The 18,962-nt window shown below is 38.5% G+C and overlaps 1 protein-coding gene across 1 annotated transcript in view; it reads left to right on the forward strand.

Annotated features, from left to right (window-relative positions):
- The window catches only part of LOC127422990 (ataxin-2-like protein), a 35,589-nt gene that overhangs the window by 8,543 nt on the left and 8,084 nt on the right, over nt 1–18,962 (forward strand). Inside the window, exons 7-17 of the mRNA XM_051666949.1 lie at nt 15–136; nt 216–307; nt 3,800–4,039; nt 9,728–10,083; nt 10,175–10,261; nt 11,192–11,308; nt 13,165–13,242; nt 13,403–13,464; nt 13,842–14,170; nt 18,624–18,693; nt 18,800–18,928. Coding sequence (XP_051522909.1) covers nt 15–136; nt 216–307; nt 3,800–4,039; nt 9,728–10,083; nt 10,175–10,261; nt 11,192–11,308; nt 13,165–13,242; nt 13,403–13,464; nt 13,842–14,170; nt 18,624–18,693; nt 18,800–18,928 — 1,682 coding nt within the window. The remainder of the gene's footprint in view (nt 1–14; nt 137–215; nt 308–3,799; nt 4,040–9,727; nt 10,084–10,174; nt 10,262–11,191; nt 11,309–13,164; nt 13,243–13,402; nt 13,465–13,841; nt 14,171–18,623; nt 18,694–18,799; nt 18,929–18,962) is intronic.

The following is an 18,962-nucleotide window of genomic DNA, read 5'->3' on the forward strand; positions in this document are numbered from 1 at the left end:
TGTCCTTCTATCAGATACTTTCACAGACACAGCGATCAGTCTGCCTCGTGTGAACGGGGAACATAAAGAGAAAGTGCTGCAGAGATGGGATGGAGGAGACAGCAATGGAGAGAATTTTGACCTCGAAACAGACACGGTAACTTGTATGCTGAAGTGTACAGCAGTGTTTATTTGTCAACTTCAGCACAGTAATGAAAAGTTTTTCTGGTTTGCAGTCCAACGGGTGGGATGCAAACGAGATGTTTCGCTTTAATGAAGAAAACTATGGCGTCAAATCAACATATGACTCCACTCTGTCTATGTACACGTAAGTTTTTTTTTATTTTTTTTTATTTGGTTCAGTGGACTCATTCAAAACAAATTGTTGGCCAGTAATGTATATTTTAATCATGTATAACTATGATTATAAATATTTATAACTAGGAGATATATTAAATATTTACTATTTAATTGTAATGATTTTGTTGCTGCATTATACAGTGTCTTTGTATGTGCTTTAATGTGTTTTATCAGGCCATTAAGTTTCCCAAAGACTATGCGAGTAGGCTAGTTTTGTGTGCCTTCCTTGTTTCAGGGTAAATCAATAAATAATGGGGAGAAAGGTATTAATAATAACATACATAAATTGACTATTTAGCATTGTTTTACAAGGCATGACAGTATATGAATGACTGAAACACAGTGTCATTCACAAATGCAAACTTGATTTGTCATATTGCATCAAACTTGTGAACAGTTCACCCAAGGAGGAAAATTCTGTCATCACTTACTCAGCTTCATTTTGGTCCAAACCCACATTAATTTCTTTTTTCCGTGGAACTCAGAAGATGGACAAAGATGCAGTGAAAGTACAGTTGATGTCAGAAGTTTACATACACTTAGGTTGAAGTCATTAACTAATTTTTTTACCACTCCACAGGTTTTATATTAGCAAACTATAGTTTTCGCAAGTCGTTTAGGACATCTACTTTCTGCATGACACGAGTCATTTTTCCAACAATTGTTTACAGACAGATTGTTTCACTTTTAATTGACTACATCACAATTCCAGTGGGTCAGAAGTTTACATACACTAAGTTAACTGTGCCTTTAAGCAGCTTGGAAAATTCCAGAAAATGATTTCAAGCCTTTAGACAATTAGCCAATTAGCTTCTGATAGCTGGTGTAGTGATTTGGAGGTGTACCTGTGGATGTATTTTAAGGCCTACCTTCAACTCAGTGTCTCTTTGCTTGACATGATGGGAAAATCAAAAGAAATCAGCCAAGACCTCAGAAAAAATATTGTGGACCTCCACAAGTCTGGTTCATCTGTGGGAGCAATTTCCAAACGTCTATCACGTTTATCTGTACAAACAATAGTACTCAAGTATAAACACCATGGGACCATGCAGCCATCATACCGCTCAGGTCGCATTCTGTCTCCTAGAGATGAATGTATTTTGGTGCGAAAATTGCAAATCAATCCCTGAACAACAGCAAAGGACCATGTGAAGTTGCTGGAGGAAACGGGTAGACAAGTATCTACACTATATTGCCAAAAGTATTCGCTCATCTGCCTTTAGACGCATATGAACTTAAGTGACATCCCATTCTTAATCCATAGGGTTTAATATGACGTCGGCCCACCCTTTGCAGCTATAACAGCTTCAACTCTTCTGGGAAGGCTTTCCACAAGGTTTAGGAGTGTGTTTATGGGAATTTTTGACCATTCTTCCAGAAGCGCATTTGTGAGGTCAGACACTGATGTTGGACGAGAAGGCCTGGCTCACAGTCTTCGCTCTAATTCATCCCAAAGGTTGAGGTCAGGACTCTGTGCAGGCCAGTCAAGTTCTTCCACACCAAACTCGCTCAACCATGTCTTTATGGACCTTGCTTTGTGCACTGGTGCGCAGTCATGTTGGAACAGGAAGGGGCCAGCCCCAAACTGTTCCCACAAAATTGGGAGCATGGAATTGTCCAAAATCTCTTGGTATGCTGAAGCATTCAGAGTTCCTTTCACTGGAACTAAGGGGCCAAGCCCAGCTCCTGAAAAACAACCCCACATCATAATCCCCCCTCCACCAAACTTCACAGTTGGCACAATGCAGTCAGACAAGTACCGTTCTCCTGGCAACCGCCAAACCCAGACTCGTCCATCAGATTGCCAGATGGCATGCTTTACACTACTGCCTCCGACACTTTGCATTGCACTTGGTGATGTAGCTGCTCGGCCATGGAAACCCATTCCATGAAGCTCTCTACGCACTATTCTTGAGCTAATCTGAAGGCCACATGAACTTTGGAGGTCTGTAGCGATTGACTGCAGAAAGTTGGCGACCCCTGCGCACTATGTGCCTCCAGCATCCGCTGACCCTGCTCTGTCATATTACGTGGCCTTCCACTTCGTGGCTGAGTTGCTGTCATTCCCAATCGCTTCCACTTTGTTATAATACCACTGACAGTTGACTGTGGAATATTTAGTAGCGAGGAAATTTCACGACTGGACTTGTTGCACAGGTGGCATCCTATCACAGTAACACGCTGGAATTCACTGAGCTCCTGAGAGCGGCCCATTCTTTCACAAATGTTTGTAGAAGCAGTCTGCATGCCTAGGTGCTTCATTTTATACACCTGTGGCCATGGAAGTGATTGGAACACCTGAATTCAATTATTTGGATGGGTGAGCGAATATTTTTGGCAATATAGTGTATATCCACAGTAAAACGAGTCCTATATCGACATAACCTGAAAGGCTGCTTGGCAAGGAAGAAGTCACTGCTCCAAAACCACCATAAAAAAGCCAGACTACAGTTTGCAAGTGCACATGGAGACAAAGATCTTACTTTTTGGAGAAATGTTCTCTGGTCTGATGAAAGAAATATTGAACTGTATGGCCATAATGACCATCGTTATGTTTGGAGGGAAAAGGGTGAGGCTTGCAAGCCGAAGAACACCATCCCAACCGTGAAGCATGGGGGTGGTAGCATCATGTTGTGGGGGTGCTTTGCTGCAGGAGGGACTGGTGCACTACACAAAATAGATGGCATCATGAGGAAGCAACATCTCAAGACATCAGCCAGGATGTTAAAGCTCAGTCGCGAATGGGTCTTCCAAATGGACAATGACCCCAAGCATACCTCCAAAGTTGTGGCAAAATGGCTTAAGGACAACAAAGTCAAGGTATTGGAGTGGCCATCACAAAGCCCTGACCTCAATCCGATAGAAAATTTGTGGGCAGAACTGAAAAAGCTTGTGCGAGCAAGGAGGCCTACAAACCTGACTCTTGTTATACCAGTTCTGTCTGGAGGAATGGGCCTAAATTCCAGCAACTTATTGTGAGAAGCTCGTGGAAGGCTACCCAAAACGTTTGACCCATGTTAAACAATTTAAAGGCAATGCTACCAAATACTAACAAAGTGTATGTAAACTTCTGATCCACTGGGAATGTGATGAAAGAAATAAAAGCTGAAATAAATCACTCTCTCTACTATTATTCTGACATTTCACATTCTTAAAATAAAGTAGTGATCCTAACTGACCTAAGACAGGGAATGTTTTCTACGATTAAATGTCAGGAATTGTGAAAAACTGAGCTTAAATGTATTTGGCTAAGGTGTATGTAAACTTCTGACTTCAGCACTAAATGGTGACAGGCAAAAACTCGCCAAAATATTCTGTGTTTCATGGAAGGAAGTCATACAAGTTTGGAAGAGCATGAAAGTGGGTAAATGATAACAGAATTTTCATTTTGGGTTAAATATCCCTTTAACACCCAAGCTCAAAGTTGAAATCAGAAGTTAAAATGAATTCTCTCTATCAGGGTTCCTCTGGAGCGGAACAGCTCAGAGTGCTACAGGCAGCGTGAAGCCCGAGCCGCCCGATTGGCCAATGAGATCGAGTCCAGCCCACAGTACCGCCACCGGGTGTCGCTAGAGAATGATGAAGGGAAGAGTGAGGAGGACAAATACAGTGCTGTCATGAGAGACGGAGAGCGAGAGAAGGATAGAGAGAGTCCACGAGAGAGAGAGAGAGGCAGAGACAGTCCTAGCAGTGTCAACAGGTAAACGTGTGTTGCCACGATACCAGTATTTCAGTAACAGCAGTGAAATTTTGTGATTCTGAGTATCACTACAAAAAATAAATATTAACTTAAATTATTGACAAGGTCTAGCAATGGCATGTATCCTTCAAGTATTTTTTTTATTAAGTAAATATCACTTCAAGTTTTTAAAGTCATTATTCAAGCAAATAGTCAGTAATAAAGATCAAAGAAATTAAGAGCAGGTTTCTTGTCAGTGTTGTTGTTTGATTAAAATTAACAAGAAAATAGAGCACAACAATCTGGTTCCAGAAGTAAAAAACCCATTCATTTATCCCATAGATGAACTGATTTTCTACACTAACATATCAGCCACAACATTAAAACTACTGACAGGTGAAGTAAATAACATTTAATATCTCGTTACAATGGCATCTGTCAAGGAGTGGGATATATTAGGCAGCAAGTGAACAGTCAGTTCTTGAATTTCATGTGTTGGAAGCAGGAAAAATGGGCAAGCGTAAGGATCTGAGCGACTTTGACAAGGGCCAAATTATGATGGCTAGATGACTGGGTCAGAGCATCTCCAAAATGGCAGGTCTTTTGGGGTGTTCCCAGTATGCTGTGGTTAGTACCTACCAAAAGTGGTCCAAGGAAGGACAACCAAAGAACCGGCGACAGAGTCATGGGCGCCCAAGGCTCATTGATGTGCGTGGGGAGCGAAGGCTAGCCCGTCTGGTCTGATCCCACAGAAGAGCAACTGTAGCACAAATTGCTGAAAAACGTAATGCTGGCCATGATAGAAAGGTGTCAGAACACACAGTGCACCGCAGCTTGCTGGGTATGGGTCTGCATAGCCACAGACTACAATGCCCATGCTGACTCCTGTCCACCGCCGATAGTGCCTACAATGGGCATGTGAGCGTCAGAACTGGACCATGGAGCAATGGAAGAAGGTAACCTGGTCTGATGAATCACGTTCTCTTTTAGATCATGTGGATGGCTGGTTGCGTATGCGTCGTTATGGAAAGAAGGCAGGCTGGCGGAGGTAGTGTGATGCTCTTGGCAATGTTCTGCTAGGAAACCTTGGGTTCTGGTATTCATGTGGATGTTACTTTGACACGTACCACCTACCTAAACATTGTTGCAGACCACATACACCCCTTCATGGCAGTGTTATTCTCTGATGGCAGTGGCCTCTTTCAGCAGGATAATGCACCCTGCCACACTGCAAAAATTGTTCAGGAATGGTTTGAGGAACATGACAAAGAGTTTAAGGTGTTGACTTTAATATAATTCCCCAGATCTCAATCCAATTGAGCATCTATGGGATGTGCTGGACCAACAAGTCTGATCCATGGAGGCCCCACCTTGCAACTTACAGGACTTAAAGGATCTGCTGCTAGTGTCTTGGTGCCAGATACCACAGGACACCTTCAGAGGTCTTGTGGAGTCCATGCCTCGACGGGTCAGAGCTGTTTTGGCGGCACGAGGGGGACCTACATGATATTAGGCAGGTGGTTTTAATGTTGTGGCTGATTGGTGAATAAACTTTTATAGGCAGACCAACCGTGAGCTCTGAGGTTGTTTATTGCTGGTATATGCTTCCATTGAAGCCATCCATCTGTTATTTCAACTTCATTGTTTAAAAAGTGTTTGGTAGCGTAATTAATATTGAACAACAACATTACCCATGGTCCAGCAAAGAAAGCTAAACCAATCAGAGAACCACGGCCAACAAAACCCGTGAAACGTGCCTCGGAGTGATCGCCCACTCACATGATGCATTGTGAATGACGTAATTGAGTCTCCCTTCACCCTTAAACTTCTTATATATTTGTACACATTGGAATATTTTGCAATAAACTTAAAATATATTTTTTCTATAATCAACAACCTAAAATCAGTAGTTTTATATATTCCCATCGTTTTTTATTCAATTACATCATTTGCAGTGCTTCATGGGATTGTAGTTTGTGCCCTCATGAAAGATGGTAAATATGCATACCTTTGTCTTTTATGTCCATTTTTCAAATACTTTTTTGCCTCAAAACAAAGTTTGTGATGTTATGATTCTCCTCGGAGCTGGTTGGTTTGGTTCTTGGCGCACAACTCTTTTATGAAGGATTTGATTAAAAGTCTATGGAAGAAATTTATGAGGAAAATACTTCCAGAACCCAGACGGCTGAAAAAGTGGATGGGCACTGTTGCACTCTTTGGACAGTGGCAGATCTATTAAGCTGCATTTACAGTTGAAGTCAGAAGTTTACATACACTTAGGTTGAAGTCATTGAAACAAATTTTTTAACCACTCCACAGATTTCATATTAGCAAACTATCATGTAGGCCATCTACTTTGTGCATGACACAAGTAATTTTTCCAACAATCGTTTACAGACAGATTGGTTCACTTTTAATTGACTATATCACAATTTCATTTTGTCAGAAGTTTACATACACTAAGTTGCCTTTAAGCAGCTTGGAAAATTCCAGAAAAGTATGTCAAACCTTTAGCCAATTAGCTTCTTATAGGCTAATTGGAGTCAATTTGAGGTGTACCTGTGGATGTATTTTAAGACCTACCTTCAAACTCAGTGCCTCTTTGCTTGACTTCATGGGAAAAATAAATCAGCCAAGATCTCAGAAAAAAAATTGTGGACCTCCACAAGTCTGGTTCATCCTTGGGAGCAATTTCCAAATGCCTTAAGGTACCACGTTCATCTATAAAAACAATAGTACGCAAGTACAAACACCATGGGACCATGCAGCCATCATACCGCTCAGGAAGGAGACGCATTCTCTCCTAGAGATGAACGTAGTTGGTGCAAAAAGTGCAACTCAATCACAGAACAACAGCAAAGGACCTTATGAAGATGCTGGCGGAAACAGGTAGGCAAGTATCTATATCCACAGTAAAACAAGTCCTATATCGACATAACCTGAAAGGCTGCTCAGCAAGGAAGAAGTCACTGCTCCAAAACCACCATAAAAAAGCCAGACTACAGTTTGCAAGTGCACATGGGGACAAAGATCTTACTTTTTGGAGAAATGTCCTCTGACCTAAGACAGGGAAAGTTTTATACAATTAAATGTCAGGAATTGTGAAAAACTGAGTTTCCAGGTATTTGGCTAAGATGTATGTAAACTTCTGACTTCAACTGTATATGCAAGGTCTAATGGACAAATATCTGATGATTTTGTACCATTTTACTTTTTTGGTCCCATCAGTTTACATTCACTTATAGGACTGAGTGTCAATTTCCCGATTTGATTCTGAATCACATGCATTTGATCTTATTCTGATTAATATGGGTATTTTTCAGTTAGGGCTGGGCGATAAAACGATCTCGTTATTTATTGCGATAAAAAATCCACGATATCTGTGACAAACTTTTGATTAATTTTAGATATTTCGCCTGTGTTCTACATCTATACGATCAGGTGTGTGTCGCTAAAAACGCAAGCAGTTCAGCTTTCTCAGACTGTATGCAGTTGCTAAAGTAAACTGCCTTGCTTACAATTAGGATACGCCAGTCACCGTGGTCCAGATGGAATCAATCTGGGGTCCGGACAAGACATCATGACGACAGTTGCGCCCTCTCACTGTCTCTAGTGAGCAGTGCGACAAAACAATAGTGCTGTGTACACCAGATCTGATCTTTCTGCGCTGTATTCTTGAATATTTTTCTCTAGCACCAAACACGCTTCATTTATGGCCTGTCCCGCTCTGCATGCGTTGCCTCTTTTCCCCACATGTGAGTAGACATGAGGCGCCGCATAAGTTAACGTGGTTCCAGAGCGCCTTTAGACCATAAAGAGTTTTCCTTCTAAATTTAGCTTTATTAATCATCATATTACAAGCCTTTATTAATAAACAAATAGATTTCTATTCTAATTTTGTGAAATTAATCAGAGGTCATCATCTCTGGCATGGATGACAAGGAAAGACAATAAAATGTCTAGTTTGTAGCCTAATCTTTCTCACTTTAATAAAAATATAAAAATGGTCCATTCAGACTTTTACATGTTCTACATTTGTTCTCAGGGGATACCCCTGAACCCCCAAACAGTATCATTCCACAGTCACAAGGGCTTCTATGCCCCCATACTTGCTATCTGAATACGTAATGTAAAAATAATTTGAATGTAAAAATGATATGCTGTCATTATGCTTCAAAACTAACAGATGCTCTTTTAACATTCATATAAAATATTTTAATAGATCCCTCAGACATCACTGCTTTGGCTGCCTCTGGGCCCCCAGTGCAGTTTTGTATAGACTATTTAGGATTTTCTTTCTTCTTATGCCAACTTGGAAATAATAAAAAAAAAAAAGTGCAATGTGCAAATGTGAATGTATATCGTGATAAATATCGATATCGAACTAAATGAAAAATAATATTGTGATAAGATTTTTGGCCATATCACCCAGCCCTAATTTCAGTTATAATGTCCATTTTGCTTACATTTGAAAGCAATTTTATGGTTCTCAAAACTAGAGGTCGACCGATAGTGGATTTCGCCAATACTAGAAGAATCAGAATGAGCTTTATTGCCAAGTATGCTTACACACACAAGGAATTTGTCAAGGTGACAGAAGCTTCCAGTGCAAATGCAACTGTTATACATACATACAAGTGTGTATATATATTTAAACATATATCATATAGTGACATAAAAATAAAAAAATAAGATATGACAGATGAAAAAATAGAAATATACAATAGAGCAATAATGTTGTTAGAATATTTTATATACAGATATACATACCGATAACTAAGGTGGAAAAGGTAGATAGTTTTTAAAATCTATTTGTAGAATGTTAAAATAGTTTTTTGCATAGAGGCTACAAGTGACCAAAATGAATTAGATCCGAGATGCAGTTTGATGTTCAACCAAAATGCAATTACAACCAGTGCATCAGCTCAACAAAACCACACACAGTAATGCCAATCTGAGGTTTGGTAGCAACCGACAACATTACTAACTTCATTGACATTTTTCTATAGCTTCATTTAGCTTCATTCTAATGTTCTTTCTATATAGCTCAAGGGACTAATACGATTCATTGTGAGCAAATTGACAGTTCATCACGACTACCACTGTGGGAGAAATATGACAGTCGTATCGAATGCGAGTGTTGGAGACAAAGAAAACAGCACTCCGTCACTGAAATGATGAAATTAAAAGTCATTTTCGTTATTTGTGTAGTTTCTCTACTTTTCTCTGGTCTGTTAGTGAGATCAACCAATTGTTGTCTTGTGATCAACTGGTCAATAGCAATCAATCTAAACAAAACAGTGAAAGATCGATCTTGTGATTTTTGAGAAACAATACTGTATCGTTCAAATGTATGACTAATTGAAAAATCTATATTTTTACCTAGCGAACTATGTTTAGATTAAAATGTCACTCAGAATGGCATTTTGATCAAGAAGCAGATTGTGCATAATGCAAATGTGATCATTCATAAACAGCCACCTGACAGTCAGATGACACTTGGGTACAAACTCAGTCTGTACTTGGTACTACTAATGCTGTAGAAAGACTGGTATTGTTACATGTTTTTTTTATTTTATTTTTTTTTTATTATTATTTTAAGATCAGTTTGGTACTAGAGTACTAGTACATTTGACATCCCTAGTACATGAGACGCGTTGTTGTCTGTCAGTCCATATGAACACTCAAGCACATCTGTCTTTCTCTCAGGGATGGTAAATACATTCCTTTACCCCAGCGGGCGAGAGAAATGGGCGCGTCTAACAGAAGCAGCCGTGGTGGAAGCACCTACGTCCCAAATCGTTCCACACCCCCCAGCTCGTCCCAGCGTCTGCCCCTTATTGCTGGGGGGTCACAGCCACCCCCCTCATCAGAGCGGAGCAGCCCTCTTGCCCGGGGAGGATCCTCACCCAACACATCCTCTCCCAGGCTCTGTGAACTTCCCTCAGTGGGCTCAGCAAGCACCTCCCCCATCCCAAACACACACTCACACCCCTTTACCACCATTACACATTCACACTCCCTCCCGCACGCGCTCTCTGACGCCCCCCGCATCATCAATGGAGGTGAGTACACAGGTAATGTTTTTTTTTTTTTCTGACATTGACATTTTCCACAATTCAGACTATTCAATCACTTTGTGTTGGTGTTTCTCAGTATCTTCCAAAACGTCTCCAAAGTCCCAGAGACCCCCACAGACCAGTAGAGCAGCTCGAACCTCCAACACACACACTCTCCCCTCAGGTGTGTGCCCTAAATCTTACATTAAAGGAATAGTTCACCCAAAAATGTAAATGCTGACATCATTTACTCACCCTCAGGTCATTCCAACATGAAACAATGAAAGTGAATGGAGACTGGGTAAAATCATAAAAATCCTTAAAAGTAGTCCATATGATTTGTGTGTTATATACCAAGTCTCACAATAGCTTTGTGTGAGGAACAAACCAATATTTAATTCGACATCGCAGCTCTCAAGATTTAACATCTTGAATTTTCTTGCGACCACTGTTTGGTGTTATCTGACTACAAAGTAATTAGTTACTTTAATCAAATTACTTTTAAGCCGAAAAGTAGTGAAACACATTTTTTAATTTGTCTAATCAGATTACAGTTACTGACTTTCTATTAAGTTAAATACTTTTAAGCACATTACTTGGGTTACACATTATTCTAAAATAATATTATTTATGTAGAATAAATTCTACTACAAAGCATGAATTATGTTTATATGTATGTCTGTTAGCATTTCTGTGACAGCTGAAGAGTCACTAACGAGTCATTGTAAGAGAGAAATGTATGGTGCTGAGTGTGAAAAGGAAACAGACATTATTTTGAATTCATTGAGCAGAAAAATAAACTTTTCTGTGAAAAGTGTTTTAGAAAGTAGCTTAAAAGGAAATAGTAATTGACGTAATTTTTTCTACAAAGTAATTTTTGTAGTCTGATTACAATTTTAGAGAAGTGATTTGTAGTGGATTAATTTTTTTTAGTAACTTACCGAACATTCTTGAATTGAACACGTGTGAATGAGATTTGAGAGCTACAGAGGAGAAGACTGAAAAAAAAAAATAATCTACACAGTGCAAACAGTGCGAATAGGTCAAAAGAAATATATTGTTTCAATTTTGAGAGATTGTACATGCCCGATCATTAGTCTTATTTCCTCTACAGCCTCTCGGTCTCCAAAATCTGACATTCCTTCACAAGATGCTTCCATTTCCAGCTCCACATCATTGGACAACCTCAAACAGAAGTCTTCTGGCCCTACCCCTTTGTTTCCAGTTGATGGTAAACCAAAGATGAACTTTTTGCAGGAAAATGCTAACAAACAAGTTAAAAAACGTATTCAACATTGTTAATGTCATTGTTGCAATTTAGGGCTATCAGTTTAAAGGGATAATGTACAGACAGCCGGTATACATTTATAGAGGTGTAACAGTCTTTTTACCAATATCTTATAAACCTTTAAACAGGTTGTTAATTAATTCTTTTGAAGGTAACAGTCCATGTTATTTCGACTTCATAAAAAAAAATAAAAAATTGTGTTTAATAGCGGAATTTCAAGTGGCAAAGCGCCAAAAGAGCGCTGCAGTGACTGATCGAGTCACTCATCCTGCACTCTCAAACTACTTGTATATTTGTATATATCTTAATATTTTGCAATAAACTTAAATTATAATCAACAACCTAAAACCAATAGTTTTATTTATTTCTATTGATTCTAATTCAGTTACGTCGGTTGCAATGCTTCATGGGATTCTTGTTCATTCCCTCAATAAAGACGTTAAAGTGCACCTATTATGATTTTTAAACATGCCTAATTGTGTTTTAAAGGTCTCATACAATAGATTTACATGCATCCAAGGTAAAAAAAAAAAACACTTTAATTTGCTCATAATTTAAATTGCAGCATTACCTTTTTTTCCCAGTGTCAAAAACGACTTGTTCAGTGATCCATTCTAAAGGATTCATTCTAAACTCCTTTCAGAGAGCCTACGCTGCTCTGATTGGTCAGATGTCCCAGTCTGTTGTGATTGGTCTACCGCTTACAGCGCGTGTTGGAAAGGAAACGACCATTACCATATCTGAGTTTCAGCTCCGTCTGAAAAAATGTCTGTTTTACCTTACCAATTTGAGCCCGAATCCGACAGTGATACATCGGAAGATCAACCTAAACCACCATCGCAAGCACGAAGAGAACAGGATGTTTCTCTGTGTGTAAGTTTATATGTAGTTTGACAATAACGTGAGTTAGCCGGTTAGCAGAGGCTAACAGCTAACAGGCTAACAACATGCACTGGCTGTACAGGTAAACAGACCAGAGGCGGGTTTTTTGTTACCAAATTACGTAGGTTACTACAGGAAGTAAGTTTAGAATTACTAGCGACTCGTTTCAGATGTTCAGAATCGGTTCTTTCTTTTGGGAGTCAATAACTCCATTTGTCGTGCACTTTGATTTTTGAAACTTTGCAGACTTTTTTTACATTCACAAACATCTATATAACACTCTACATGAAAGATAATATTTGAAAAACCATAATAGGTGCTCTTTAAATACCTGGAAAGAACCTTTGGTCTTGCTTGAATTCAAAGTTTGTAATGCTGTGATTCACTTTGGAGCTGGTTGGTTTGGTTCATTGCTTACATCTCTTTTATGAAATCCCTATGGAAGAAATATACTTAGGGAACCAAGACGGCTGAAAAAGTGGCCAGCACTTTTGTGCTCTATTACAAAATAAACCTCGACAGGGTGATCAGTAGCAAAGAGGAGGCTTCTTGTCATTTTATAGGGGTTTATTTTGCTGTAATGACCGGCTGACTGTACGCTATCCAGCTTATTACATGACTACTACCTACCAATTGAATAAATAAATGGGAAGGATCTATTTGAGTTGAATTTATTTTAATATGTGAGAAGAAAGAGAGATAAGAGGGACATAAAACTACCACAGTGTAGGAAATTCATTGCCTGGTTCAATGGTTAATTAATTATACAGTTTAGCTCATATTATATAAAAATATTTTACAACGGAATGTCATGTTCGATCAGTCAAAATCAGTTGTTTCAGAGAGATGTGTAATAGGTGAGAAACACCTTTTATTAATATCTGAAATGAAAGTTGTCCATGTTTTTCCTCCAATAGTTAATGAGATTTTGAGCTCTGCCGGGAAAGAGAAACCAGCTGAAACTCTTCCCAGCACTGAAGAATCCAAGAGCAAAGGTGTGTATGTGACAGCAAATACCAGCAGATTATTTTTTGGTGAATGATGGACAGTTGTGCAGTCAAACTATCTGCAGTGATGCATGACTGCTTTTGACAAATGGATTTTGCAGCACTGGAGCAGGACTGAATATTTGTGTGTGTGTGTTTTCCCCCTCAGCATCCTCCATTCAGCAGCGCAATCAGATTGAAGAGCTTCGCCAATTTGGCAACGACTTCAGGGTGAGACCTTCAAACCTTCATAGCATTTAATAATAAAATTCAGCACCTACCTCATCCTGCACTATATGTGCTACAGACATGAATGATATCTTAAATCATGCACAATGTAAGGTATCAATTTAAGACTTGCATTGAAGAAGGGACCATATCTAGAAACTTGAACTCTTTTGACATAACACCTTGGCAACCACCCTCAACACCTTAACATTGTGGTGGTGAGTTTTTCACAGGCAGACACCACTCACAAAAATCTTGTAGCACTAGTAGTTTTTATCATTTAAAGGGGTCAAACCTCTAAATGTCTGTCAGGGGTGTTTTGCTGATGATATGTTTGATTAGTTTGTCAGATGTATTACCATTTTCTCTCATCTGTGTAGCTCCCGACCAGTGGAGGCAGTCCCAGTCCTCCCAGTGTACCATCAGCACCCACACTAGACACCCTCAGTGCTACCCAGCCTAGTTCAACTAAACCCACCACACAACCAACCAGTCCTGTGTCAGAGAGCAAACCCAGCCCAAACCAGAGCTTAAACCCGAGCCATCAGGGTCAGAATGCTGCCTCGGCCCCTCCAGCTGAAGACGCCAAAGAGAAAGAGTCCAGCGTCTCTCTCGCAGACGGACAATCACCAGGAACGCCTCAGCCAGCCAGGACCCCAGGCAGTGAGGACCCCAGACCAGACTCCACAGCAGCAAAGGCAGCAACAGAGTGAGTGCAGCGCACTGGGCCGCAAATAATATTTACCTTCTTTCTTTCTCCAGGCTGCACTTCGTGGCTCAGAATACTGAATCCTATTTTGAGCCAGGTTCAAATTTCATGTTTATACTCTCATTGGAGAGATTTTGTACTAAAAAGTATTATCAATTAATTTAGGGATGCACCGATATGGAATTTCTGGCCCGAAGCAGATAATTCACAGCTCATTGTGCCTGATACGATAACTTTACTTTTTGCATTTTAACTAGGGATGTGCCAGTGTATTGGCCACCAATATTATTGGCCAATTATTGACCAAATTAAAACCATCGGTAAATCAGTTTTAAGCATTACTGATGGTTAATTTATAATTATTATCAACACACTTTGTAAAAACTTTTTAAATCCAAATGTACAATTCGGAAATAATAATAGTCACAGAATGTAGATGGGTTGGCACTCCTAAGAGCATGTAATATTTAATTTTCATTCTTTCTCTTTCTCACATTAATGAGGAAAAACCATCATTAAAGACGAGCCTTACCTATACATGAAGAAACATTATTCCACCTGTTTTGGAATTGCCATCTTGCTTAAAAAGTCTGGAAGGATGTCTCTATTTATGTGTAGAAAAATGAATTATACAGAAAAGATGCTAACCTTTCTTTTATTATAAATATCTTAATTATTTATGGAAGATTCTTTGTACACAAGTTGAAATTGTCAGAAAATAAACTCAATATTAACTTATTTTTGATAAAGTTACAAGGATATTACATCATGATTAAATTATGTAAAAATAGTAAAGCAAAAAGCTTTATATAATTTAGCATAATGATTTTTGTCTTTAAACCCTTAACTGTTTGTATTGTGTTAATTTTTATTTTATTTTTTATATTCTATATTGATGTGGCAAATTGTTAAACTTGCCTATTGTTTAAATAATAATAATAAAAAAAATCTTACCTGAACATGATGAGGTAAAAACTATCCAAAATGCTTTGAAACCAGCAAACTTTGACTTTTGAGACATTGGCATGGTATCCAATAAGGCTGCACAATTGATTGAGTTAAGACTGAAATTACAATATGGTCTTACAAAAGCTTGAAAGTCTTCATTTAAAAATAGTCTGCAATCAGCACTTCAGTTAGCTCTTCAGTCAGCATTGTGTAAGCAAGCGGCACCCTCTAGCGGTCTGGACGGCATTTTCCATTATCCATTATACCACAATAGAACTTGTTCCTTTGGTAACTATATTTTTCCATGATGTGGTTGACATTTCTGTGGAATTGCCCAACATATGCATAATATGAATTTGTGATGTTCTATTATATACAGTACAAACATGTAAAATGTGAGTTCTGTTGTTCTGAACTGCAAAAACAGTAGTGGAATTTTATTTTTAGAAGTACAAAATAACCTTTTTTCATATCAATAATCATGTAATCATTTATAATTCCTGAGCAAAACAGTGATATGATGACAAAATAAGGTAAGTGGCAAAATATCGGTGTCGGCCCATAGGTTTTTGTTAAAATCGGTATCGTATCGGCCAAAAAATGTCATATTGGTGCATCCCTATTTTTAACCCTTTAAACTGGAGCTGCTAGATAATTACTACTGAGTTGAAATAAAATAGGTGTCATTTAACAGCTTCTGGACTTCACAATCTGACCAACCCTTAACTGCTGCTGTTAAAGGTTATATATAATGTGGCGATATACTGTGAACCAGAAGTGTCACTGTGTTATAGATGTATGCTGATTTAAATGAGAAATAAATGACATTACACTCAGGGTTCTCGCGGATCCTTAAAAAGCCTTAAAATGTCTTAAATTAATTTTTTGCTAAATGTAAGGTCATAAAAAGTCTTAAATATCTTAAATGATACAACAAAAGTCTTAATTTTTATTTAAAGAGGTCTTACATTTGGGGGCAGAAAGACAGGAATCGTGATATGACCTAATGTGATTATCAAACTTCAAAAGAATATGATTTAATAAATGCATGTGCTGCGTCCTTCAGAGTGAAAACGCAGCACTGTTGTATTTACTCCAAGCACGCGGGGGCTTGTGAGTGTTTTCAGCTGTTGTAGAGCAGTTCACAATCATTAAGCCATATCAGAAATGTATGACAAGCTATCACTAAAGATCAGCTGATGATGATGATTATTTTGTGTTGATGAAATATGACAATGTTTACTTTTAATTGTTAACGCCCAATATGGTTTCAGGGAAGGTCGAAACACTACAGATCACCTTATTTGTCTTGAAAGCTATATTCGTGACGCCCTTACCAGAAAAGAACACGTTGTAGCTGTCTTCTTTGATTTGGAGAAAGCCTATGACACGACATGGAAACATGGAATTTTAAAGGATTTGTACCAAATGAATTTTAGAGGTTGACTGCCAATCTTCATTGAAGATTTTTTTATCGAACAGACTTTTTAGAGTAAAGATAGCAAACACCTTGTCTAACCTACATAAACAAGGACTTGGAGTACCTCAAGGAAGTATCCCATCAGTAAACCTCTTCAGTATTAAAATAAAGAGCATTGCAAAAGTCATTGGTTCTGATGTTCATTGTAGTTTATTGTAGATGATATCTGAATTTGCTACGAGAGCAAGTACATGAATACTATCGAGCGAAAAATCCAACTGAAGATAAACAAAATGCACTCCTGGTCAACACAGAACGGTTTCAAGTTCTCACAAAAAAAACATCTATATGCATTTCTGTCAGCTTCGATCACTACACAATGAACCAGAGCTGTTTATGGATGGAGTCCCCATTAAAGTTGTTAAAGAGAACAGGTTTCTTGGTATCACTTTTGACAACAAACAGTCTTTTATTCCTCACATTAAATCACTAAAAAAGAAATGTTTTATAGCTATGAATGTTTTAAAGGTTTTATCCAAAACCAAATGGGAAGCAGACAGCTCAACTCTCATGAACTTGTACAGGACCATGGTACGCTCAAAACTGGACTATGGAAGTATCATTTATGGATCAGCTAGGAAGTCATACATACGACTTTTGGACACTGTACACCACCTAGGTATACGACTAGCTTTGGGAGCCTACAGAACATCACCAATCCAAAGTCTCTATGTGGAAGCCAATGAACCTTCCTTGGAAATAATTTTTACAATATGCAACCAAACTTAAAACAAATAAAGAAAACCCAGCCTATTCAGCAGTTTTCCCACTTCAGCATTCAACAATATATGAAAAAAAAACCAAGTTTCATTCGTCCATTTGGCCTACGTATAAAAACCCATCTGGAGAATCTGAAAGTGGATCTAAACAGTGTGGAACAGACACATTTCTGTAAAATTCCTCCATGGGATCTCAAAAAGCCTAAAATCCATCTGGATTTATCAAGGAACCAAAAATCCAAAACGCATCCGAATGATTTCCATCAGCAATTTCTGGACATAAGAGCAGTATACGCACAACATATCCCAATATACACAGATGGCTCTAAATCTGGAGCAGCAGCTTTTGCAACAAACCAACTGTGTCAGGGTATCCGCATGAAGTTCAGTTTTCACTGCAGAGGCAAATGCTCTACTACTGGCACTGAAGTTTATTTTTTTTATAATAACTGATTCAAAATCAAGTCTTGAAGCATTGGAAGCTACTAAAACTGATCACCCAACAATCGTGAAGATTTTAATCAAACTGTCATCTCCTTGTAGCAAAGGGTTTTAATATTATTTTCTGCTGGGTACCTGGACACTCAGGAATCTCCAGTAATGAACAAGCAGACAGAGCTGCCAGAGAAGCACTATCAGCTGAACCAGTAAAATTTTAATCAAGTGAATCCAAATTTAGTTTTAAGGTTTTTAGGAAAAATTAATCTTAAACACCTCATTTAAATTGTTTAACTATTTTAAATAACTAAACCTGGTTCCTGCCATGAATATAGCCATAGAAGCTGGCATGGCATAAAAAATGAAAGATACAAACAAACTTTTAATTGTTTATATTGTAATACATTGCATATTATTGTAGGAGTGCACATTTTATATCCCTTACTCATTTGAATGAGCCGCTGGAAGCAGTGAAGCGCAAACATTTCAAAATAAGAGTCCCCGGTGTATTTCAAAGTTAAAGTACCTTTAAAATTAAAAGTTCCACGCTATGAATCAAATTTCTTTGCGATTCCCATTAACCGTCTATGTGTTGCTTCAGCAATTTGCACCTGAATCATGATGCTGACAAAATTGTATACACATTTAATGAAATATATGATGAAGAGTCCCATCATGCCTGGCCAATTTGAGTAAACGTCTGCACCACTGAGCAGTCCATTTTCAGACCCACCCTTCATGCTTGTCATTTGACACTTTTATTTCTATGGTGCCGACAGACTGAAGATGGGTTTTAAACATAAGAGTTATTTTGGGGGGAAGAGTTATTTTGTAATATTTTAAATGTGTCATCTGGTTTCCATTTTAGACATCTGAAAAAATCCACTTTGAACCCCAATGCAAAGGAGTTTAACCCCAACAAAGCAGACTTGACTCTGGTAAGCACAGTAACCAGTGAAGTAAATTTGAATTGTGTTCTACAAATACAGTGCCATATAGATGAGTGTTAATAAATAAAGTCCCATCATTATTTGTGTGTCTCAGTCAAAGCCGTCGACAGTTCCCACACCCCCTCGTCCAGTTCCACACAGCCCGTCTGTGGTACTTCAGCATGGACAGAACATCTACAACACTTCCTATTTAGGCTACCTACCCCAGATACACTCTGTACAGGTAACACACAAATACATATACAGTTTCAGCACAT

Source organism: Myxocyprinus asiaticus, chromosome 32 (genome assembly GCF_019703515.2).
Source record: "Myxocyprinus asiaticus isolate MX2 ecotype Aquarium Trade chromosome 32, UBuf_Myxa_2, whole genome shotgun sequence".
NCBI lineage: Eukaryota > Metazoa > Chordata > Actinopteri > Cypriniformes > Catostomidae > Myxocyprinus > Myxocyprinus asiaticus.